Source organism: Sparus aurata, chromosome 13 (genome assembly GCF_900880675.1).
Source record: "Sparus aurata chromosome 13, fSpaAur1.1, whole genome shotgun sequence".
Lineage (NCBI taxonomy): Eukaryota > Metazoa > Chordata > Actinopteri > Spariformes > Sparidae > Sparus > Sparus aurata.
The window spans coordinates 17,197,654-17,221,857 of record NC_044199.1 but is presented as its reverse complement, the minus strand read 5'-3'; the positions used below and the strand labels follow the sequence as shown (position 1 = coordinate 17,221,857).

General features: G+C 40.1%; 2 protein-coding genes across 2 annotated transcripts; both read left to right on the top strand.

The window, feature by feature from the left end:
- The first annotated feature begins 2,843 nt into the window (after positions 1-2,843).
- Positions 2,844-5,812, top strand: LOC115594790 (collagenase 3-like). Its single transcript, XM_030439041.1, has 10 exons — positions 2,844-2,968; positions 3,089-3,336; positions 3,423-3,571; positions 3,825-3,953; positions 4,111-4,272; positions 4,370-4,499; positions 4,589-4,722; positions 4,826-4,985; positions 5,100-5,203; positions 5,299-5,812. The coding sequence occupies exons 1-10, from the start codon at positions 2,870-2,872 to the stop codon at positions 5,406-5,408; spliced, it is 1,425 nt and encodes a 474-aa protein (XP_030294901.1). The 5' UTR covers positions 2,844-2,869; the 3' UTR covers positions 5,409-5,812.
- Positions 5,813-14,713: 8,901 nt separating this feature from the next.
- Positions 14,714-22,477, top strand: LOC115593694 (matrix metalloproteinase-18-like). The gene is made up of 10 exons (XM_030437296.1): positions 14,714-14,816; positions 14,971-15,212; positions 15,298-15,446; positions 19,254-19,382; positions 20,469-20,630; positions 20,766-20,967; positions 21,067-21,200; positions 21,302-21,461; positions 21,567-21,670; positions 22,063-22,477. Exons 1-10 carry the CDS (start codon positions 14,730-14,732, stop codon positions 22,155-22,157), a joined length of 1,464 nt encoding a protein of 487 aa, XP_030293156.1. The 5' UTR covers positions 14,714-14,729; the 3' UTR covers positions 22,158-22,477.
- Positions 22,478-24,204: the final 1,727 nt, after the last annotated feature.

Below are 24,204 nucleotides of genomic sequence, written 5' to 3'. Positions count from 1 at the left end.
TCTTTGTGTTCACTCGGCAGGGCTTTAATCCTGCCTTTCTCCTCTTCCAGTGTGATTGGTTCACACTTGAGAACCAGCTCGTCATCCGGCCTCCTGCAACTCTGCCACCCCTCACAACTTCAATTGCCTGAGCAAGCCTCCTGTGTAAACCAGGAGTCTCCACCTGCACCACCCAGGGAGCCCTCTGCCTGTGCTCCGGCCCACCATCTCATCCAACCAGCAAAATCATTCTTGTGATTAATAAATTCATCTTTCAAGTCACTACCTGTTTGGCTTCACTTTTGGGTCCACCTCTCACAGAATCATCTGGCCAACATGGCCAGACTCCAACAACCCAAACTCCATCCCTCATGCTCTCAACGCTCAAGAGATCCTCATAGGAAGACACAAAAACATGCTCCAAAACATCTTGACCTCCTTCCAAGGACTCTGTAGTGTTTCTCAACTCAGTATGTAACTTGACCAACTCACTAGACGGCACCCCAGCCCCTCTCTAACCCACCTGCCTGTAGTTCTGAACAATTTCCCCTCTCCCCTGCTAAAGAAAATTTTAATCCCCCTCTGGAGCATTTCCCCGATGAGTGAGGCACCAGTGGTAGATTTATTCCTGAGTGTTCTCATGTTTTCAACTTGCAGCCTTCTAATTATACCAGGTATAAAGCCTGCACAGTTTATATCATGAATTTGTTAAGGGCTAGAGCAGTTCAGTGGGGAGGGAAACTCACCTGTTATCTCTACCTATACCTATCTACCTTCATAGATGAAATGCATAAGGTTTTCAATCACTCAGTTCAAGGCTAAGAAGCTGCTTAAACATTTTTGGGGTAACGACAGGTCACACAGTCCGCCGCAAGCTTCTCTATTCTTCTCATGGTAGAGAGTGGGTGGAACGAGCAGGCGCTCGTCCTCTTGTTATGGAAGGGGTTATCAGACAGTTTGCAGGACGAGTTAGCAACACAAGATCTGCCTAGCACGCTTAAGGGGCTAATCAGTCTGACTATTTGCATTGATAACTGCATCAGAGCGAGATTGAATAACTGCTGGCAACAGTCACCCATTGCACTGTCCCAGTCACTCTCCTTATCTCTGCCAATCACCAAGAGCATTTGTCATCTACTCTCATACCTCCCCGGAGGAGTATATTTCCAAGAACCTGTGGTTTCTGTGGTGGAACATTGCAATATAGTTAAAGTGTATAAAGTATATTTGAAGTTGTTCCACTTCAGTACATAAAAAAATACACTAAATACACTTCAGACTGTGCTTTTCTACAATTGAATTAGAATCCAAATAGGCCTATACTCAGTGCTAAATTAGTTCTTCCAAAATAGCACGTTTTAAGTCAACTAATCATTGCTATACTTGAAGGATACTAAAGATTCATCTGGCAAGTATACTTAAGTATGCTAAGATTTAATATAACTGGTATTCATTTAGTCATGTGTGTGGAAAAAATAAAGTTTGCACTCAGAGGCTCTTCTTCTCCCATTAATGATGTTTGACCAGTATAAAAGTCGTAGTCCATCTTGTGCCTGTCTGTATTGGGCTTTCTGCCACATACACACAGTTATGCCCTGTATGAGATTCATTATTCCAACAGTATGCAAAGATGTCTGACTATTAGCTTCACTCCTGGGATCTTTGATCTTACATAACCTTCAATAATCTGCACAACAGTCTATATGTCAGGTACAATACAACATTTCCTTGACCTCTATTTGAAATGTAGAGTTACGGGACTTTTGTTAATCATCACATGGCACAGACGCGACAATAGTTTGATGGTTCATGAGTCAATGTCAGATTATTGATGACAGACTTGGAAAAATCTGTAGGTCATATGAGACAATATGACAAACAATGCTGTCAGGCCTCTGAGAGGTGACACTAAAACCATCTGCATGACTAAGAATGTATAGATGTCGTTTGAAGGGTAACACTTTACAAAACCATCATTAATAAATGGTACATTTATAGTTATCAAGCTTTAGTTAATAGTTTTTTGACTGTTAACAAACAATGAAATGCTTTATATGCCATGCATTAAGAAATGATTCTGTCGCATTCCAACTGATGTTTATAATACCTCCAAAGTAAATGTTAATAACTATTGTGTAGTTCATCTATAAACATTATTTGGATGTCAATTTTTAAGTAACAACTTGTATTTTTAAACCTTTACAACTGCTTTATGAATGGTTTATAAAGCATTGTATGGCTAGCTAAAAGTCAATTAACTAAAACTGTTGGTAATTAACATTTACCATTTATTAATGGTCATATATTGTAAAATTCACTACATGTAACCTATCCATGTCTATCTGTTTCAGTATCTTTGAACAGATCCATATCCAGATAAATTTTAAAAAAAACTTTTTTAAATATACACGTTCATATCTTTTCTGGTTTTAAATACATTTGTCCTTTCATTTAATTTTTGTGAAATGAAGATTTAAGATAGCCCAAACAGGAAGTACATATTTCCATTAGAAATACAACTGAAACCGATTATACAAAACAACTTAAACTAAATCTGCATGTGAAACTGAAAAATACGTAAAAGTAATGATAATTTAGTAGAGGTAGAGGTAGATTCATGACTTTGTTTTCATCTTGATGTATTCAAAGTCTTCCCATCATACTCTGTGACCTAAAATAACCCCCTCCTGTTTCATGTCATCATAATGACAGTGTCTCATTTTGGAATTTTTTTTTTTGTTGAATGAGCAATCAAAGCCCAACTACCTCTCTTACCCATAAAAGGATTATTGAGTAATTGAGTTGAGGATGACATTTCTAAACACATCCTGTCCTCAGCCTATATAACAGCTGTCTGCAGCACGGACACACAAATCGCATTTGGCGAAACATGAAGACTTTCAATCTGAGCGTTCTACTAAGCCTGGCAGTCGCAGTTTACTGCGTGCCAATACAGCAGGTTACTGTTCAGGATGAACAGTTTGCAGAGGTATGTAGGCTTGTTTTGCAGCTGTAACTCTGTGATTTATCAAACAAATCCCTTTTTCCTACATATTATGTGGGTTCTACAGCTGACATATAGTTACGTATTCATTGTTCTTTCCTGCAGAGCTACCTGAGAAAATTCTTCAACCTAACGGACGAGACCGGCCCGGCTATCAGACGAGGGATGAGCCCGATGATCAGGAAGTTGAGTGAAATGCAGAAATTCTTTGGTCTCCAGATCACGGGGACTCTGGATGGTGACACCTTGGCAACGATGAAAAAGCCACGCTGTGGCGTTCCAGACGGCCACATCGGCGAGTTCTCCACATTTGGAAATGGCCTCAAGTGGAAGAAAAACATCCTGACATACAGGTGAATGATCTCAAGAGAGAACGTGTGAGAAAAAATTCCTTTAGGTAATGCATGTAATTAATGTAGTATATTGTTCTGTCCTGCAGGATAGAGAACTACACACCTGACATGTCTGTGTCAGAGGTGGATTACTCCATAGAGAAAGCTCTGCAGGTTTGGGCCAAAGTCACTCCTCTCAGATTCACAAGAATCTACAGCGACACCGCTGACATCATGATCTCCTTTAGCCGCCTATGTGAGTACACAATAACTTTTCCTGTCTTTCCCAGTTATATACTCTCCCTGTCCTCACTTTACTGGTTGTGGCATCTCAGCTTTACCTTCATGAGTTTTCTGTGCCTTGAATCTCGTTGGACAGCTTACCAATCATAGAACATAGATTAATTTTGTAAACCCAACTCTGATTTGCCTTTTTTAACACAATTCCAGTTAATGTCTTCTATCTCTGTTGGTTTCAACCCCTGACATGAATATGTTCTTACCAACAGCACATGGTGATTACTACCCCTTTGACGGCCCTGGTCGCACTCTTGCTCACGCCTTCGCCCCAGCCCCTGGCATTGGAGGAGATGCTCATTTCGACGAAGATGAGACCTTCACTTTCCGTTCAAATACTGGTGAGTTTGTTATTCATGCTCTGCATAGTGTCTCTTTTAGTTACTAATGATTCTGTCAGTGTATGTTTTGACATGATATACACTGTACATCGAGAGGAACTGTAAGTAAATGAAATATCTCGATAATCTTCAAGGAGTGTATCTGTATCTTCCATAGGCATCAACCTCTTCATTGTGGCTGCCCATGAGTTTGGCCACTCCCTGGGTTTGTCTCACTCTAATGATCCTGGGGCTCTCATGTTCCCTACGTACTCGTACAGAAACCCTGACACCTTCGTTCTGCCCCAGGATGATGTAAACGGCATCCAGTCTCTCTATGGTTAGTACCTTTCAGTTCATTGATGCCTGATTGCAAAAACAGCCCTTGAAAAAGCTCCTCCACAATCTTTGATGATGTCACTTTGTGTAACCTCCAGGTCCAAACCCTGACGAGGATCCTGATAAGCCTGAACCTAAGCCCCCCACGACCCCCGATGCCTGTGACTCAACCATGGTCCTGGATGCTGTCACCACTCTGCGCGGAGAGATGCTCTTTTTCAAGGACAGGTACGGTAGACATACAATAGAATGCTCAAATATATCTGAAATATCTGGAGCTGGTTTATAAACTTCTATCTGTTCCTGTGTGTTCTCAGCTTCTTCTGGCGTAGCTACCCTCAGAGCAATACACCTCAGCAAAGTCTCATCACAAACTTCTGGCCCAATGCCCCCATCAACATTGACGCTGCTTATGAAAACCAAGAACTAGACAATGTCTTAGTCTTTAAAGGTGATGTGTTTGTTCTCTGCATTTACCCAAAGCGCCAAATCTGACTGCAATATTACCTCAACATGCCTTTACTAAAAAACATTTTCCTTTCATCTATATCCAGGTCGTAAAGTGTGGGCTTTCAGTGGCTATGATCTTGTACGTGGCTATCCTAAACCGCTTTCCAGCCTTGGACTGCCCCAAACCGTTAAGAAAGTGGATGCGGCCCTCTATGATCGACACTCTCGCAAGACTCTGTTCTTCGTTGGCAGCAATTACTACAGGTGTGTTCAAATTACGTGATGTACCATGAATCTGATATTGATAATAATAATGATAAATAAGATGTTGGTTGACAAGATGGTGAATCAGTCCAAGTACTGTCTGTGTTTCTTCAGTTATGATGAGGCCAGAAAGACCATGGACCAGGGATTCCCCAAGCCGGTGGATCAGACCTTCCCCGGCGTGACCAGCAAGGTGACTGCGGCTTTCCAGTACAGAGGTGAGTAACATTTAAACATTTTTTTTTACAAGTCAAGACGACTGAAATGAGAAAAAAGTCTGCACAGAAACTAACAATGAGCATATGTTCTGCAGGTTTCACCTACATCTACAGTGGACCCTACATGTTTGAGTACAGCCTGAGGAGCAAGAGGCTGTTCCGTGTGCTGGGGAACAGCTACTTCCTGCGCTGCACTAACTTCTAGACCAGTTTACTAGCCAAGCTGCTCATGGAGGAATTTTGAATAAGATGAAGACACCAGCATTAAAATGTCTATAATATAGAGTACATTTAATAATATATGATTACACACCAAGGGGGTATATACTGGTTATATGGCCTTCCTGAGAACAGCACCTTTTTTAGCCATTGAATACAATCCTATTTAATATCAGTGAATTTACATAATATTCATTGTTTGATTATTGCTTTTGTCCTTTGTATAACTGTTTTGATATGTGTATCAAGAATTTTAACTGAGAATTTGGAACATGTTACATAAATTACTTCACATATTGTTACAATTAATTGCACATGTCCACATAGATGTGTACACCACTGTGACAAAATGTATGAATGTTTGTATGCTCATGATTAAAAAACAAAAATGTGAAAAGAGATTGGCATTATGAATAAGAAAATAAAAATCCGAAAAACAATCTTATCTCCAGCTCTGCCATAAACAAAATTTAAACCCAGTCGGAGAACGAACTGCATATTACCTTTTCAAATGACTTCTGGATGCCGTAAACTCTTCCTTCAGCTGTGCAAAACTCAGCCTTATACAAATCAACGTATTGCAAAGAATTAATTTCAGCACTGCCAGACTTGCCCGTTGAAATACACCCAGGCAGACTGGATGAGAAATGTAATAGATGTTCCCAGAGCATCTGTTACCTGACCCACCTCTTCTGTTCTTGCTCCTCAGGATCATCTTTTTAATATAAATTTCTGAAATTTTGGAAAAGAGAATCTGTCCCAACTTGTATATCTATCTTTGGTAGATCTCCAGATGAAGTCACAACAGCAGCAATTAAAAGCTGTTTTATTGCTCTGACTTCTTCAATTGCCCTTCGGAAGATTTTGTGGCAATCACCCTTGTCGACCTGGTTGCACGATAATCAAAATACTAAATAGATGTTACAATTAGAGGTTTTTTTCTCCCATCGGAAGCCCTTTACCAAACATTGCTTTGCTCACTCATCACCACTCGAATGACATTCATATCAAGCTTTCTGAGATTACATGATTTAAAGTCATTTAATATAAAATGTATTAAATTACATTGTGCATTTTAACTCCATTATCCTTCAGGCTACTCTCTCAGGAATGTTTGTATGGGCTGATAACTCTTCTTAAAAATGGACAATGAAAATACTGATTGTTTTACACTTGAACTACGCATCACCATTTTTTTCCAGTTAGAGTTTATAAGGAAAAAACAAAAACAAATGTATGCATTATAATAATTGTACTAGAAGGAACAACATCACCATGTAAGAAACCTAAGAAGATAATTTTTTTTACCATTAATGCTTCACAGAACCAAGCACACCCTGATGCTTTATTATACTATAGAGGTATAATGTTTACCATGTTCAGCATCTTAGTTCAACATAGCACTCCAATAGTTGCTGATAAGAACTAAACGGAAAACAAAGCAGAGAGTGATGGGCATGTCTTAAGTTTTGCAGGTGCTGAGTCATGAACCAAAGTACTGAACAAATAAAAGCTTTGACCAGATGATGGTGCCAGATTAAAAAGGGAACGGGAACAGCTGTACCAAACATCATGGCAATAATAGCTGTTGAGCTCTTTCACTCTGAAAAACAAATTTGAACCTCATGGTGGGGCTAGAGGAACTGTCATGAGATCAAGTCACAGATTATAGGGCTGGAAATCAAGAAAATCTATACAAAATTCTGTATCAATTCATCCTGTAGATGTTTATATAGTTTTTGACTGGATAGCTGACAATTAGGCCTGCTGGGTGGCAGTACAAGAGAGGTCACAGGGTCACCAAAGTTGGTGGGCCTCATCTGGATCGTGGTTGTCTGTAGAAAATTTCATGGTAGTCCAGTCAAAGGAGCAGCTGACCTACTTGCTGACATTGCCATCCATGTAAAGTGTCACAGTGGGTTAAAAGCGATTTTTGAAGTGGGGTCATATAAAGTACATATCTATAGGCGATCTGTTCCCAACCAAAATCACCGATCAAAAAGGGAGCAAGACCAAAAACTAGACAAAAAGGGACAAAAGCAAAGTAGCAACCAAGACAGCTAAACAAAAGGACAAAGTACAAATCAAAAATGCAGAATGCAAGAATCAAAGTCTAAAAAAAAAACACATACCACTGAGAGACTGGAGACATATGGGGAAACACTGGGAACATCTCTAGAACATGAACACCAGACAGAAGCAGACGCAGGAACAGAAGCAATGAACGGACAAGGGGTGAATGGGGAACACAGGCTTTTATACAAGACACTGATGAGGGGACGAGGAGCAGGTGAGGAGAGAGAGGAGGGAACAGGACAGGTGAGATAACGAGGGGAAGGCACAGAGGAGAAAGCATGGAGGTAACAATGCTGACAGACAGGGGGAGACAAACACAAGGAGGAAGGGGAGAAGACAGAGGGAAGATCATAGAGGAGAAACTTAAAGCTCCTGTTTGTAAGATGGTAAAGCTGACGCTTTGGGTTTCCCAACTCGTCAGATACTGACGCTTTAGGATTGTGGGTCGGGTCGTCCACTGTCTGAAAGCGTCAGTATCTGACGAGTTGGGAAACCCAAAGCGTCAGCTTTACCATCTTACAAACAGGAGCTTTAAAGGACACAAGAGGGCATGGAAATCGAAACACAAGACACAACAAGACACAACACAAAGAACATGAACCTAGAGTCATGTCATAAAGCCACACAGGTTGCTTACTTACGTCTCATTAAGTGCTGCGCTGAACTAAACTCCAGGTGCACAAATTGTAATTTTCTGATCAGAGAGCTATGTGCAGCTACAGTATGTGATAGCACCTGTTTGAGTTGGCATTGAAAACTGACATTTACACCGCAGTAGTTAACCATCAGTAGTTACTGGTTAGTAGTTATATAGGTTCAGCTGAAGGTGAGGTTCGCCCAGGGCATCATGCAGGCTCGGACCGCCACTGACAGCCACTCCTCCACATGACAGTTCAATTTACCACTCATATTTGAAGATGAGTTAGCAGTGCTCAGTGCAGCAGGCTGCTGCTGTGAAGTCATCAGAGCCCCGGAATGACAGAAAGCAGTACTCTGTCTGCAGTGTTAAAACGCATAAGTTAAATGTATGCACACCAGCCATGCTTCACAACTACTATCTACGGGATGCTTCACAGCTACAAATACGGGATCTCTCTCAGTGTGGCTGGCCCCCAAAGGTAGCTTCCTCCACGCTTCAGGTCTCGCTGCCCAGCCATGTCTCTTTAGTGACAGCTAGTGTATGTGTGGGTGTGTGTCTGCGTGTGTATGTGTGAGTGTGGTTATGAGTGTGTATGTATTTGTGTATGTCTTTGTGCATGTCTGTGGGGGTGGGAGGGTTGGGTTCTTTTAATTTTCTTCTCTTGATTTTATTTGCTGTTTCTTTTCTTCTGTTGTTTTTTTTATCTCTGTAAGGCACTTTGAGCTACTTTTCTGTATGAAAAGCACCATACAAATAAAGATTGATTTGATTTGATTTTGATTTGACTATTATTCCTACTAGCAGCCAAAGACTTTCTCAGTCTCCTTGTACACATGGCAATAAATCTTCATGTTCACTCAAAAAATGGCATGACTCTGGCTCTCTATTGGCGGGAGCTAGATATGGTGGGTGGTCCTACTGGGAATTGGTACATCTATACTGGATTTATCAAAGTTCAAGGACACTGTAACATGTTGACACTCTTTCTGGCTGAACAAACTATCTATTTAGCACATACAAACTATTTGTTTTAACTACTTTTTCAGATCATAATATAGCAAAAACAAGCAAATAATATCATTGTAATTTAATACAATAATAATATTGAAATATTTTGTTCACACTTGAGAGATACACACTGGAAATATTGTTCTGGTGTATTTGTGGTATTTTATCTAACCAGGACATGTTCATGTGGTTCCCCCTTTTTACCTCTGAACAAGACCATCTGTGGTTGAAATAATCCTATTAGACAGATCCACATCAAACAAAAGGCAGAAGTGCGTTACTCATGACTCAAGTCATTTCTTCAATAATTAATGTTGTGCTCAACTTAGTTATTTTGATCACTACCTTTACTTCTACTTTAATAGGCCTACTTTTTTTTTTTGCTTGAGGACATTTTTGGCTACTCTAACCACCTCTTTCACCACTGTCCCAGCATTTTAAACGGCTAAAAAATGGCTATTAACAAATAACTCCATAAAGAAAAAAGACTCAAGCAATCACTTTAATTTAAGTGTAAGGGTTGGGTGTGGCACATAGTGTTTGTGGTTCCAGGAAATGAATGGGAGTCCATGTTGTCACGCAAGTAAGATTGCGTGTGTGTGTGAGTATGTGTCTGTTTCTGCACTGTATTGCATTGACCACAAACATCACTTTAGCTCATTATGCAAACTCACTTATAACATGTGAGTCATCACATCAAACAAAGGTGCTGTTTGGTAATGATTATGGTTATGAGCTGCCTGTGGAACAATTGTTTGCATCTGATAGACAATAATGTCTATTTTATTGACTGTCACCACGCTTACTATTGACTGTCAACCAGACACTGATGTGCAGCTTCTGCTGTATATCTGGGTCATATCATCGTTTTCAACTGTGTAACAAGCAAATGTGCTTGTTTTAGCGGAAAACTGCGAAGAAAAACAGGCTAATGATTATTTCCTACAACATCTGTTAATATCATGGTAAGTAGATAATTACAAAGTAACATTTCTGAAATTTATTTGGCATTACCTCCCCAATAATTAACTGAAAATGTTTGTAAAAATACCCCAAAATGATTAAGCAATAGTATTCTGCTATTTTACCAACAAGCAGTTAAAAGAAATACCTGGACATTTCTTTAAAACATTTCCAGCAAACTTCCAACTGGGTTCTACTTAACTTATGATCATGCAATTTTAATTTCCAACTAGTAACTAGTAACTTCCCCTCAGCAAGTTATTGAATGGAACTGAGCAATTGTAGCTTAATTTCCAACTAGTTACTACTCATCTTCTGCAGGTCAGTAAACTGAAAGCATTTATGCAGTAGTTGTTGTGTAATCCTGCTGACCAACACATTCACAGGTGACAACATAACCTCCTTGGTGATGGCAATTATTACAATGCATCCACAAAAAATGTACCAAATTTCATGCAAAAATCAAATAATTGTTGATTGTTGAGATATTTCCCATCTGGACCAGCTGACTGAGCAACAGGCAAACATTGTCCTCAATGGAGCCATGTTGCTAGAATGATCCGAAAATATTGACTGGAGAAGCTAGAATCACTTAAGAGCTTTGTTAATAGAAAGAGGGAGGAAAAGTCTCCAAGGGAGTTTAGAGGGCTCCACTAATGTCTGCTCACTCTCTTGTAAGTTTCTCCGACCACCAACAGCTAGAAATGTGCCTTAGGAAACAGCCGTGCTGATTCATGCACATAATTAAGCTGTCTTACCCAAGACAAGAACATTGAGGAATTTTAATCCGACTGCAAATTCATTTAGATCTGATAGCATCAATGCTGCCAGTCATAAAACACGAAAAAACAGTTTAAGACAAAAGAGACAACTTTTACTGGGACATCAAACATGACATGAATGTTCACTTCAAGCAACATTATATACAAAATAAAAGAGGTAACATATATATACACACAAGACTGTTATTCATTTATAAAAATTGTGTGTGTGTTCTTCTACATCAGCTGGCTGGCTGGGGCCCCCCATCGCTGAGAGCAAACAAAACCCGCTCAGTGAAGTAGCAACTCTTCTCTTTTGGCACCTCAGTGGTGGTACGACCTCCCGACCAGTGTCAAGAATCACTCCACATCTTGCGCAAAAGACTCAAGACTCATTTGTTGAGACTTCACCTCGACCTCGCATAACATGACATTTTACTGCCAAATGCTAAGAATTGTATTTTTGAGCGGTAAACAAATATGTACAATATATGTCCAGAAGTCAGTGGACACCTATACTAATTATTGTCATTTCAGGTGTTTCTGCCACCTCCTCTGCTAACAGGAGCATACAATCCAGCTAATTGCCAAGAAATCTCCATAAGGTCATGAAGAGGTCAGTAACTTTAAACGTGATGCTGTCAAAGGATGTCAACATTGCAAGTTCATAAAATGTCTGCCCTACTAGATCCGGCCCAGACAGCTGTAAAGCCTGATTTATGATGGGGTGTTTGACAGTATTGATAAGTGTCGCTCAACAGAAATGACCTATCTCTGACAGCAAAAGTCATTCTCAGTACTTTACCTTTCATTTTGCACACCTGGAGAACTTTGTTATGTTGCAGATATCGTCATATCTTTTTGCACGATACAATTGGGCAGTCACTATAGCAGCTGGATAATGTCTGATTACCATAGACGAGACCAAAATCTTTCACTGATGCATGAATTGAAAACATTGCATGGCTATTGCATTTCCGTCGGGCAAAACACTTATCAAAAGTGTAGATTGCCCTGCCATAAATCAGGAGCAATGACAGCTCAGACACAAAGTGGTAGACCACACAAACCCACAGAATGAGGCCAATGAGTGAATGAGAACAGTTCTCATCTTTCCAAACTGTTTCCGGAAGCAACAGCACCAAGTGAACTGTGAATCTGGAGCTTCATGAAATGGGTTTTGCTCACAGAGCAGCTGCACGAAAGCCTCACATCGCCATTTGTGCAATGGCAAGTGCCTGCTGAAGTGGTGTGAAGCGAACTGTTCTCTGACTCTGGAGCAGTGGAAACACATTCTTCTATCCTGCTATATTATCTGGCACTCTGTTGAACAAACCTGGCTTTGGCTACTGCCAGGAGAACACTACCTACGCCAAAATTTATATTTGGTGGAGAAGGGCTAATGTTCCAAGGCTGTGTGGTGCCTGGCAAGCAGCACAACCACGTAACTGTCTGACAACGCCACCCCCTGATGGTGGGCAGAGGGGACCCCTCAGTTTTCCTTTATATGTAGTGTGGCTATCTGTTATCTTCCCCGCAACAGGGACAGTTGACAATGAGGCAAATATGTATAAAAAGTAACAAATTTATTACAATTAGTATAAATACCAAACATTCAGTATAAAAGCAATAAGTCTGGGATATTATGAATAGAATGTTTTAAAAGATAACTGGTTGGAACTCCTCACTCAGGAAAAGGTCGGACAGGCACGAGCAAAGATCCCTCTTCCTCAGGAGGCCCCTGGCGAGACCAGAAACAAGAGACAGCAAACCCAACACCGGGACACACATGCAACACAGCAAACACTAAACACATAAAATAGCAATACACCACTACAGTATATCACACCCGGTTGCAGTTATCGGTATACTACACACCACTACAGTGTCTCACCCGTGTGGTCACCCCGAGGAGAGGAGCAGTACACCCGTGCGAATCCGGCCTTATACAGAGACAGCCTAAGAAGAGAGCACATGTAAGAGGAGAACAACCAGCATCAGCGCATATAAATTAATTCACTCAGAATTACAACTGACAATTGGCCCCAGAAACACACAAAAACAAAAGAAAGAAAAAGAACCAAAACAAGTTGAATTCACAAAGACCTATGATTTAACAACAAAACAGTGACTGGTCTGGTCCTTTCTTTGGCAGGTATTCTCAATTGTCAACATCGCAGTAACTATGCAGGTGTAGTTGAACTATGCAAGTGCAGCATATTGATGTCCATATCTCCACAGCTGGAGTCACAATGTGATGATCCCGTCAATATGAAAAGGCCATGCAGTGGTCTGTGTTCTCCGCAAGGAGCAAACACACTAGACTATCCTGATAAAATGGAATAAATAAGTATTAAACCTATGTTTTAGTAACTGAACCGGCATACACCTAAATAACCCCCCATACCTGCATGTGAGGTGAACCCAGCTCAGCTGTGCAGAGTTGGCTGGCAGAACAAAGAGAGACTGACTGGCATCTCCCAAACATTTATCACTTCCTGATTTCAATCATGTGATCATGAGACATCATGTGACCCTGTAGGGTGTGTGAGTGTTGCCACTTAGCGTGTCAGACTTCCTTCCCAAATCCCCACAGCTGTTTTCAGGGTTTGGGCCCAGGCCCTTATTTACAGTAAGAGGTCTCTTTAATGAGAAAGAATATGAAGACATTTTTGCTGAGTACACTTTTGGCATCAGTTTAAGGTTGGCTTTTTGCTGTTCCAGCATGACTGTGCCCCTGTGCAGAAATCAAGGTCCATATAAATCATGGTTAGATGCGTTCAGTGTGGAGGAGCTCGAATAAACTTATTGAACACCTATGGAACTTATTAAAACACATTTCGCATCAGGCCTTCTCACTGGTGCCTGACCTCACAAGTGCTCTTTTGTGCGAATGGACACAAATTCCCATGGAAACACTTAAAACATAGTCTTGTGGAAAGCATTCACAGAGGAGTGGCAGCTTTTATAGCCTCAAAATGAGATGTCTCACAAGCTCACATAGGTGCTGGTGAAGCTTCCTCTGACAGTGTATATGTCAAATGATGTAGATGCGGCTTTTCTGTTGCAGCACTTTAATCCACACTGTCTGCACTTACTAGTGTTGGTCAATTTACCTAAGGCACAAGTTGCACAAGGAAGATAATGCTGCTCCTCCCTGTGTCCGGGTTAAGAAACAGTAACCCCAGAGTGAATTTCCACTTACAATAGTGTACAAATGATAACCATATAGATATATAAATACACACTGAAATAGATCTGTATGGATAAATAAGAAAACAACCTAGCGGACGAAAGTAACATTTACAACTTCTGTATCAGCTGAGAAACAATGAGGTTCTTTGTATAAATGGCACTTATAGATACGATGCAGAATTTATTCACTATAATCAATAAAACCTGATTTTATTTGAACCTAATGATGCCAAAATGACTCATATTTATTCACATCCATAAACTTAGTTGATATAGCTATTCAGCTGAAGTGTTTGATTGGTAACATTGTACAACCTGATCTGTGTTACTTCAATTACTACGTAACACTGTCTGTGCTCGCCCACAACACACGTCTGTCTTTTAAGTTGCAAGAGTTGCCTGAGGGTGAGAGAAGTCACTTTGTTAGTCAAGACCTCTGAATCCAGGCTGTGTTAAAATCTAAGTACAATGTCAGAATATAAATCCCAAGATAATCTTAAGCAAGAGAAATCAAATCTTCTCCTGTCACCCAAACATTGAATAACTCTTGAGACAGTGACTCAAGGTAGTTGCTCAACATGCCCAATTCGCAATGCATCCACTGTCCAGCCTATATAACAGCTTATTCCAGCACAGACAAACAAATCTCGTTCAGCGAGGAGCCATGAGGTCTTGCAGTCTATGCATGGTACTGAGCTTGGCAGTTGCAGTTTACTGCATGCCAGTAAACAAAGATGAGAATTTTGCAAAGGTATGTATGTATTTTTTTTTCCTTTGATTTGACATGCATATGTTCTCTTATTTTTTTTGCATCTCAGTATGTACTTTGTAAACTTTCATTGTTCATCAAATAATTTTAAAAAAGGATGGAATCCTAGCTATTCAATTCCCTCCTTCTTAAACAGAGCTACCTGAAGAATTTCTTCAACCTAACAGACGAGGCTACTCTCAGACGGGGGATCAGCCCGATGACTGAGAAGCTGAGAGAGATGCAGAAATTCTTTGGTCTCCAGATCACCGGGATACCAGATGCTGAGACCTTGAAGATGATGAAGAAGCCCCGCTGTGGCAATCCAGACACCAAACCAGCTAGTTACTCCGTATTTGGAGAGGATGAAAAGTGGCAGAAAAACAGCCTCACCTACAGGTGAATGATCCACAGAGAAAAAGAGTGAGAAAGAGTAACAGCAGTCTGCCTAACATATTCTTTATTCTTTTTTTCTGTCCTACAGGATAGTGAACTACACACCTGACATTTCCAGGTCAGAGGTGGATGACTCCATAGAGAAAGCTCTGCAGGTTTGGGCCAAAGTCACTCCTCTCACATTCACAAGAATCAACAGCGGCACCGCTGACATCATGATCTCTTTCGGCAGCGGAGGTGAGTACACAATAACTGTCAGTGGTGGAACAAGAACTCATATTCAAGTGAAAGTTAACATGGAAATACCATGATCTAAAAGTATTACAGTAAAAGCATTACAGTCTCATTGTGACTTCAGTGAAGTACAGAAGTATTTTAAATTAATTTATTAATTGTACAACCCTATTCATTAATGTCTTTTTTTTTTGTTTAAATTTTTTATTAGGGACAAATTACATAGCACAGTACAGAAATACAGGTGTTGCCCTATTGTTTTTTCTTTTAACATAATAGGAACACTGAACATTGTCTCCGCATTAGGAAAAGTAAATAACCTGTCTAAAACAAAAAAACAAAAAAAAACATGGTAAATATTTTCCAAGAAATAAGACAATACAAATGGACTATCGTGTGGACACAGTTGTAATTAAAGGATTAAAGTACACTCTGCTAAAAAAAAAAAAAAAAAAGGAAAAAAATAAAATATATTGGAACAGCCTTTCACTGTACAACGCATCTTCTCCACTTTGAGAAAGAACATAACATCCTTGAGCCAGAGAGATATAGATGTTGACTCAGAAGTAAAATGTGTCATCTTGCCAAAAGAGAAGTAAAGGATAAAACTTCTGATTGTAAGGGGTTAATACCAAGTTGTGCCGGTGAGACCCCAAATATAGCAATAAAGGGGTCTGTCTTTATTTGGGTGCCTAGAGCCTTTGTCAAAATCGTAAAAAAAAATCTGCCCAGAATTTGTATAACGTGGGACAGAAAAAAAACATATGACTTAAATTACAGGCAGAGGCATGGCATCTATCACACTGGTCTAGAACATTAGAGTATATTTCAGACAGTCTGGATTTGCTGAAATGGATTCTGTGCAATACTTTGAACTGTATAAGCTGAAGCCTGGCACAAGGAGTAGTTGAGCTTATACAGTGTACAGCCTTATTCCAAAATTGATCTGTCAGATGTGTAGTAAGCTCACGCTCCCAAGCGTTTTTGGTTTTGATAACTGAATGAGTGTCAAGAGCCATGAGCATGTTGTAAATTTTGGATATTAGCGATTTCTGGAGGGGTTTCAATGTCAGGAGGTCGTCCCATGGTTGATTAACAGGTAGGGAGGGGTAACAAGGAAAAAGAGAAGAAGCACAATGTCTAATCTGAAAATAGAGAAACAGACGGGATGTAGGTAAGTTGAAATCTGAGGAAAGGTGTAAAAAAGTAGCAAAGATGCCGTCTTTAAAGAGGTCTCTGAAAACCTTAATGCCTCGACTTTGCCATAACTTGTAGGAAGTATTCATAAGAGATGGGGGGAATAGATGATTATCAGAGTGGACGCAGACAGAAACTTAAAGTGACGCCTTAACTGGATCCAGATCTTTAGGGTAGAGAGTACCAAAGGATTCTTTGTGAAACTGGAAGGACTGATAGGCAATGAAGAGGTGAGTAAAGCAGCAAGTGAAGAGGATACACAGGATTGAGTCTCAAGCTTACACCATAAGAGATGTGGAGGTGGAGATTGAAACCAGTAAGTCAATTTGTGTATGTGTGCTGACCAATAATATAAAAGAATGTTTGGTAAGGCAAGACCACCTTCAAAAGTACATTTTTGCAGTAAGGACTTCTTCACTCTGGGGGTTTTAGATTGTCTGATCTAAAGATTTACAAAAAACGTATGGGCAAAAATAAAGGAATGCACTGAAACAAAAAAAGAAATCTGGGCAAGACATTCATTTTCACCACGTTAATTCTACCTATCAGCGTCAAAGGGAGAGAGTTCCACCTCTTGAAATCTGCCCCAACCTGGGCAAGCAATGGAGAAAAGTTTGCAGAATAGAGAGAGGGTAAGGTGCGGGTCACATTGATCCCCAAATATTTAAACCCTGAGGGGCTGAGCTTGAAAGGAATATCAGACTGTTTAAGTGTTAGAGCGAGGGAATTTATAGGAAAGCATTCACTTTTAAGGAGATTAACTTTATAGCCAGAGAAAGAGCCAAATCTCTCTAACAAAGATAAAATTGGTGGAATAGTAGTCAGTGGGTCAGATATATATATAAAAGAAGGTCATCCGCATACAGGGACAATTTCAATTCCATGCCAGAGCGAGAAATACCACGAAATTGAGGAAGAGATTTTAGTGCAATTGAGAGGGGCTCTATGGCCAGGGCGAAAAGTAGGGGAGAGAGGGGACAGCCCTGTCTGGTGCCGCGTGACAACGTGAAATAATCGAGAATTATTTGTGTGGACGCTGGCCTGAGGGGAAGTATATAAAAGTCGAATCCAAGAAATAAACTTGCATCCCAGACCAAACCGTTGTAGAACCTCAAAAAGATATTGCCATTCTACCCGATCGAAGGCTTTCTCTGCATCGATCGAAATAACTACTTCTGGGTTTAAAGAAGAATGTCCAGAGAAAATTACATTCAAAAGGGTTCTAACATTAAAGAACAACTGATGCCCCCCAATGAAGCCATTCTGTTCCTCTGATATAATTATAGGAAGAACCTTTTCAAGACGAGTTGCTAATATTTTAGCCAAAATCTTAACGTCGGCATTAAGGAGCGACAGAGACCTATAAGAGGTACAAGATGTAGGATCTTCACCCTTCTTTAAGAGAAGGGATATGGAGGCCTGGGTTAAAGTTGCGGGTAATGAACCACGCTCTAGGGATTCGTTGTAAATAAAGCGGAGGAGAGGGGCAAATTTATTAATACATTTCTTATAAAACTTGACAGTGAATCCGTCTGGACCAGGTGCTTTGTTATTTTGCATGGCTTTGATAGAAAACTTAATTTCCTCCAGAGTCAAAGGTGCATCAAGCCCATCAGCAGTAGGGGGATCAACTTTGGGAATTTCAAGATTATGAAGAAAGGAAGTCATTTCTGTCATGTCTGATGATGATTCCGAATTATAAAGGGAGGAATAGAAATTCTTAAAAATGTCATTGATAGATGTGGGGTCGGAGGCAAGGTTGTCTTTAATTTGTGTAATTAATCGAGAGGTAGTTTGACGTTTCAATTGATGAGCTAGGAGCCTGCTCGGTTTATCGCCATGCTCGTAGTAAGTAGCACGAGAACGTACTAGAAGTCGCTCTGCGTCGGCTGTTGTAAGGAGGTCCAATTCAACCTGTAGGTCATGACGCTGTTTCACTAAAGTCTGGGATGGATTAGTAGCATTTTGTCTGTCAATATCCATAATTTTAGAGCGGAGTTCATCTACCCTGGCTTTACGGGTTTTGTTGCGATGAGCAGAATAAGAAATAATCTGACCACGCAGATAAGCTTTAAGCGATTCCTATAATAGTGAGTAAGACACAGACTCGTTTTTGTTAATAGTTATAAACTCATCAATTGAGGACTCAATCATTAATGTCTTTTTAACTCTTTTTAAATTTTAAATGTTGTTTTTGTAAATTCCTTTTTAATTTGAGCTATTTATTGATGGATTTATATTCAACTTGTAAATTCTATTTATAATTTCTCTTTTCATTGCCCATTAAAATATCAAATAAGGAATTACCTCGTCATAAAGTCTATTTATGAATAGATTAAAACTTGAATTGATACATTCATTCATTGATACCTTTTATTGTACAATTAGTTGAATTCTTTATTAATATTTCTGTGACAACTGTGGACCTCCATAAAGAAGTAGTCCTTGTTATATTGTATTATATTATATATAAAGCTGAATTTTGATATTGGTATTGCATCTTATAGTATGAAATAAAAGTAGCTTAGCTCAGGTTTGTGCAAAACAATGTAAGGAAGTAAATTTAATTGTGCTAGTTTTTAGCCCCTGACATTGATATGTTTTTGCCAACAGCACATGGTGATGGTTACCCCTTCGATGGCCCTGATGGCACTCTTGCTCATGCCTTCGGCCCATCCCCCGGCATTGGAGGAGATGCTCATTTCGACGATGCTGAGCCCTTTACTTTCCGCTCAAATAATGGTCAGTTTGTCATGAACGCTCTGCATAGTGTCTCTTTTAGTTACTAATGTTTTGACATGATATACACTGTACATGGATTCAGACAGAGGTGAGTTTGTTACTTATGCTCAACATGGGACAACAGTGGTGACTAAGACCAATCAGCCAAGCGTTACTGAGGCACTTGAGAATTGCCATTGTGTGCTACTTTATTCTGCCACTTCAGAGAGAGTTATTGTACATTTTACATACATTTGTTTATCGTAATTATTCTCTCTCTCTCTTTCTCTCTCTATAGCATAAGAAAAGCAAGAGTTATAGGGAACCAATCTAATCCAAAAAGGATTACAAAGCAAAATCGCAGAACATTTCCAAATGAGCACGCATTTGTGTAACATAACTCTCTATATTCTTCTTTCCTCTCCCATTAATCATCTCACAATAACTCATCACATCTATGGCCACCGTATATAGTACCCTCATGAAACACAGGCCTAGACTAGCAAACTGTATATAATTAGTTTTTCTTCAAACTCAACAGATTGTATAAAACATGCACTTGGTCTCTGTGACATCACCCATAGGTTTCTGAAGAGCCATTGTGAATCTCACTATGGCAGCTCAGGCTGTTGCCATCTTGGCAGTTGCCAACTCTACCTAAGTCCCAGATGGTCCAAAAATGGGCAAAGAGGTGGAGAGTGGTGATCAAAGCCAGAGCCCTTGAGTAGAGGGAGTCGTGCCATTTCTGCTTAGTCCAGTGCACCATTTTTTTTATTTAAAGCAATGGCAGGTTGTGGAGCCTCACGAGTCAGCTTCAAATACTAGGAGCTCAGTACTGTAAATCAATCAATCAATTAACTGTCCTGTTTTAACTATGAACTGCCAGACACAGAATTGGCAAGCTAGCAAGTGTCACTGAAAGCGAGCATGCCCTTTAGTATGCATAAGTTATGGTTAAAGTAAACATCAAGTAGCCATTAAAAGGTATTGCAGGTCTTGGCACTTTGGCCTCATATTTCAGCCAGAAATGAGCTGAAATTAACTCTACTGTGTGTATTTTGACATGAAAAATTAAGGATTTTAGGAGTGTTTCTGTATCCTCCATAGGCATCAACCTCTTCATTGTGGCTGCCCATGAATTTGGCCACTCCCTGGGTTTGGATCACTCTCGGGTTAGTGGGGCTCTCATGTTCCCTACGTACTCATACAGAAACCCTGACACCTTCGTTCTGCCCCAGGATGACGTCAACGGCATCCAGTCTCTCTATGGTTAGTACGACCTGTCAGTCCACTTATGAATATTTGTACCAACAGCACCTGACCTAAAACTTGAACAAACTCTTGCACGATCCCTGTTGGTGCTGTTCAACTGTTTTTCTGTGACTCATTTTGTTTAACCTATAGGTTCAAACCCAACCACCACCACCCCAACCACCACAACCGCTCCGACCACCACCAACACTGCCGCCAAAACCACCACCAGTTCTTCGACCACTACCAACACCGCCACCAAAACCACCACCACCAGCCCCGATGTCTGTGATCCAGCCACGGTCTGGGACGCTGTCACCACCCTGCGAGGACAAATACTCTTCTTCAAGGACAGGTATCAGACAGACTTACATACAGTAGATCGCTAACACATCTGAATCCAAAGTCACCTTACAGTAACTTACAAAATGGCTATGTTGGTGTGTGTTCTCAGCTTCTTCTGTGCCAAGAACCCTCAGAGCAATACATTTGAGAAAAGTCTCATCACAGACTCCTGGCCCAATGCCCCCATCAACATCAACGCTGCTTATGAAAACCCACAGTCAGGCAGAATCTTTCTCTTTAAAGGTCTGTGTTCTCCTCAACTCCCAGAGGCTCCTTTTCAAACGTACCTAAATCAACTGTGAGCTTTTTTCTTTTTTTTTTAAAAAAACTCTTCCTTCCTGCAGGTCGCAGAGTGTGGGCCTATTCTGACAATAGCCTTGTACGTGGCTATCCTAAAAGAATAAGAAAGAGGTTTAGGTTGCGAGGTGTGAGGAAAATTGATGCGGCCCTTCATGACGAGGAATATGGCAAGACTCTGTTCTTTGTGGGCAACTCTTACTACAGGTGTGTTCGGAGTATATGTTCATTTCTCATTTCAGTAGGCCAATTAGCTGTTCTTTACCTTATACCTTCGTTGAATGTATCTAATTATTGTCTGTGTTTCTTCAGTTATGATGAGGCCAGCAGGACTATGGACCGGGGATTCCCCCAGCAGGTGGATCAGGCCTTCCCTGACTTGACCAGCAAGGTGACTGCAGCTGTTCTGTATGATGGTGAGTAACATTTAAGGCTGACTTGAGATCTAATTCAAGACAGTGACATTTGTAACATTAAGGGAAATACAGTTATGGGCTTTCTTATTGAGAGTTGACTGATAGTTAGTGATGGTTATATGTTAATAAGTGAGTTCTAGAGGTACTAGTCAGAAGATTTTGTTAACATTTGACAGAGCTAGACCTGCTTTCAAGCTAAGCTAAGCTACACTAAGCTAAGATAAGTCAAGCCAAGATAACCATCTCCTGGCTCCAGCTTCCTATTCAACAGCCAGATGAGAGAGTGGTATCAATCCTCTCATCTCAATCTCGCCCAAAATAATGTGCTTCACAAAATGTTGTACTATTCGTTAAGCTAGCACAGAAACTAACATTGAGCCTCTGTTCTGCAGGTGTTATCACCCTCTACAGTAGATCCAAGATGTTTGAGTACGACCTGAAGAAAGAGAGTGACTCTACGGACGATGACTACTACTACTACTACTAGACCAGTATTTCTATTAATACAAAGTTATTATTCCAGCGTCCATAACTATTAAGTGATACAGTTTATATAGTCTACATATTTGTCATATGTGTGTATGTCCACATTGATGCTGTGTATGAGACTTTTCAGCCAATCTGCAAAATGGACAGATTGGATAAAAGGCCCAGTCTGAGGGGGTTCTACTTCCTCTGATCAATGATGAATTCACTCAGTCAAATAATAAATTAAGTTATAAAGCAATTCATCAACATATGTATAATTGGACAATATAGGGATTAACTTCTGACAAAGGCCTTGTAAATAAAACAATAAATAATACATCAATGCAAAAATCAACTACTGTCATGGCTTTCAGGGTCACCCACACTGCCTACATAATTTCATATATGGCTTTTTAAACAAACAAATGCCATTGCCATTGCTGAAATTCTTGCTTAAAGTATACCATAATAAGTGCCTTCTCAACCGGTCTGATGCTATTTGGGTGACATATAGACTTAATTTGCAGTGAGTGAATACAGTGACACCTTGTATGACAGCCATATCTGTTATACACATGTCCCCTGTGAACAAACCAGGTAGAAGAATGAAAGCACAAACATTTAAAGCAACATTATGCAACTTTTTTTAGATCTTAAAATGCCAGCTTGAGAAGTGTCTTGTAATAGGGTGAATGGTGTCTCTGTCACAGCCACTCCAACCCCCCATCACTTTTATCTGCACTATGTAACTTCAGTGAAAGGGTAGGATCGCAGTGTAACACACTGTACATGTTTACTTCAATATACAAGTTTACAATACCTAACATTGTTATGAGCTGGCCTGGATGTGTTGTTAGCACCTACATTACGTGTGACAATTTTACAGTTTACTCTCAAAAATGAACCAAGATTTTGTTTCTTAATCAAAAGTGAATGACGATTTTGTAAACTTCTATCATTAGCCTTTATGCTTAATGAACACGTCTTTTCCAAAATAACAAAGCAGCAAATTACACACATAACAAAACCCAAACTGATATCCTGCTTAAGCTCATCTATCATACTTTACTATAAAATGACTATCACAGCAAAGTCCAGTGTAAATATCAAGTCTTTGTTACGAGTGGCGTCTTTGAGCAGAACCAAGAGCTGTACTCTGCTGCTCTGTCTCCTCTAAGATGCATGTGGTGCCTCAAGGTGCTCCCAGCCCAGTGGTAATAAACAGTGTGGTCCCTGAGCAAGTGGGGCATCATGGTAACTGGCGTTTGTTTTCGGTTTCCACTGTTTTTTTTTAACCTCAGCAGTATCAGCTGAAAAAAAATGAGGTCCTATGTTTGCAGAACAGCAGCCATAAATCTGATGCAGAATAAATATACCATAATGTTGTCATACGATCACCTGATGTTTTTAGCTAGTGATGCTAAAATGATTCATGTTTACTCACAACCATAAACTTAACTGATACAGCTGTTTAGCTGAAGTGTTTGATGAGTAACACTGGACAACATGATATATGTACAAATACTCCATAACATGTCAGAGGGGACTTTTGTTCACGACACGATGCAGCTTGTCTGTGCTTGCCCACTAGACACGGGTCTTTTCAGTTGGAACAGTAGCCTGAGGGTTAGAGAACACTGAGAGGACAGAGGTTTGTTAGCCAAGACCTCTGAATCTAAGCTGCATTCCAATCTAAAGAGAATGTCACAATAAAAAATCGACCAACATAATCTTAAATAAGAGCTGGGAAAAAAACTGAGAATATGTTCATGCCCCTCATATTATTTTCTTTATTTCCCTCTTAGCACCAAAATTATTGATATTTAATTTTAAAATATGTTCCTGAATGGACTTATCATGTTATATACCATCTTTGTTTCATCTTTTGGGGGTTTTTTTTTGTGTGTCATTGTTGTTGTTGCCAGCTGCGCAATCAAGACAACCTTCTCCTGTCACCCAAATATGGAAAATTCTTTAGACAGTGACTCAAGAAGATAGTAGCTCAACATGCCCCCTCCTCAATGCATCCACTCCTCAGCCTATATAACAGCTGATTCCAGCACAGA

Bases quoted from the DNA above. Each gene is read 5' to 3' on its own strand.
- LOC115594790 (XM_030439041.1), top strand. From the start codon at position 2,870: ATGAAGACTTTCAATCTGAGCGTTCTACTAAGCCTGGCAGTCGCAGTT. The intron at 3,572-3,824 runs GTGAGTACACAA...TCTTACCAACAG, and splicing joins GATCTCCTTTAGCCGCCTAT to CACATGGTGATTACTACCCC. The intron at 3,954-4,110 runs GTGAGTTTGTTA...TATCTTCCATAG, and splicing joins CACTTTCCGTTCAAATACTG to GCATCAACCTCTTCATTGTG.
- LOC115593694 (XM_030437296.1), top strand. From the start codon at position 14,730: ATGAGGTCTTGCAGTCTATGCATGGTACTGAGCTTGGCAGTTGCAGTT. The intron at 14,817-14,970 runs GTATGTATGTAT...CTTCTTAAACAG, and splicing joins AAGATGAGAATTTTGCAAAG to AGCTACCTGAAGAATTTCTT. The intron at 21,201-21,301 runs GTCTGTGTTCTC...TCCTTCCTGCAG, and splicing joins CAGAATCTTTCTCTTTAAAG to GTCGCAGAGTGTGGGCCTAT.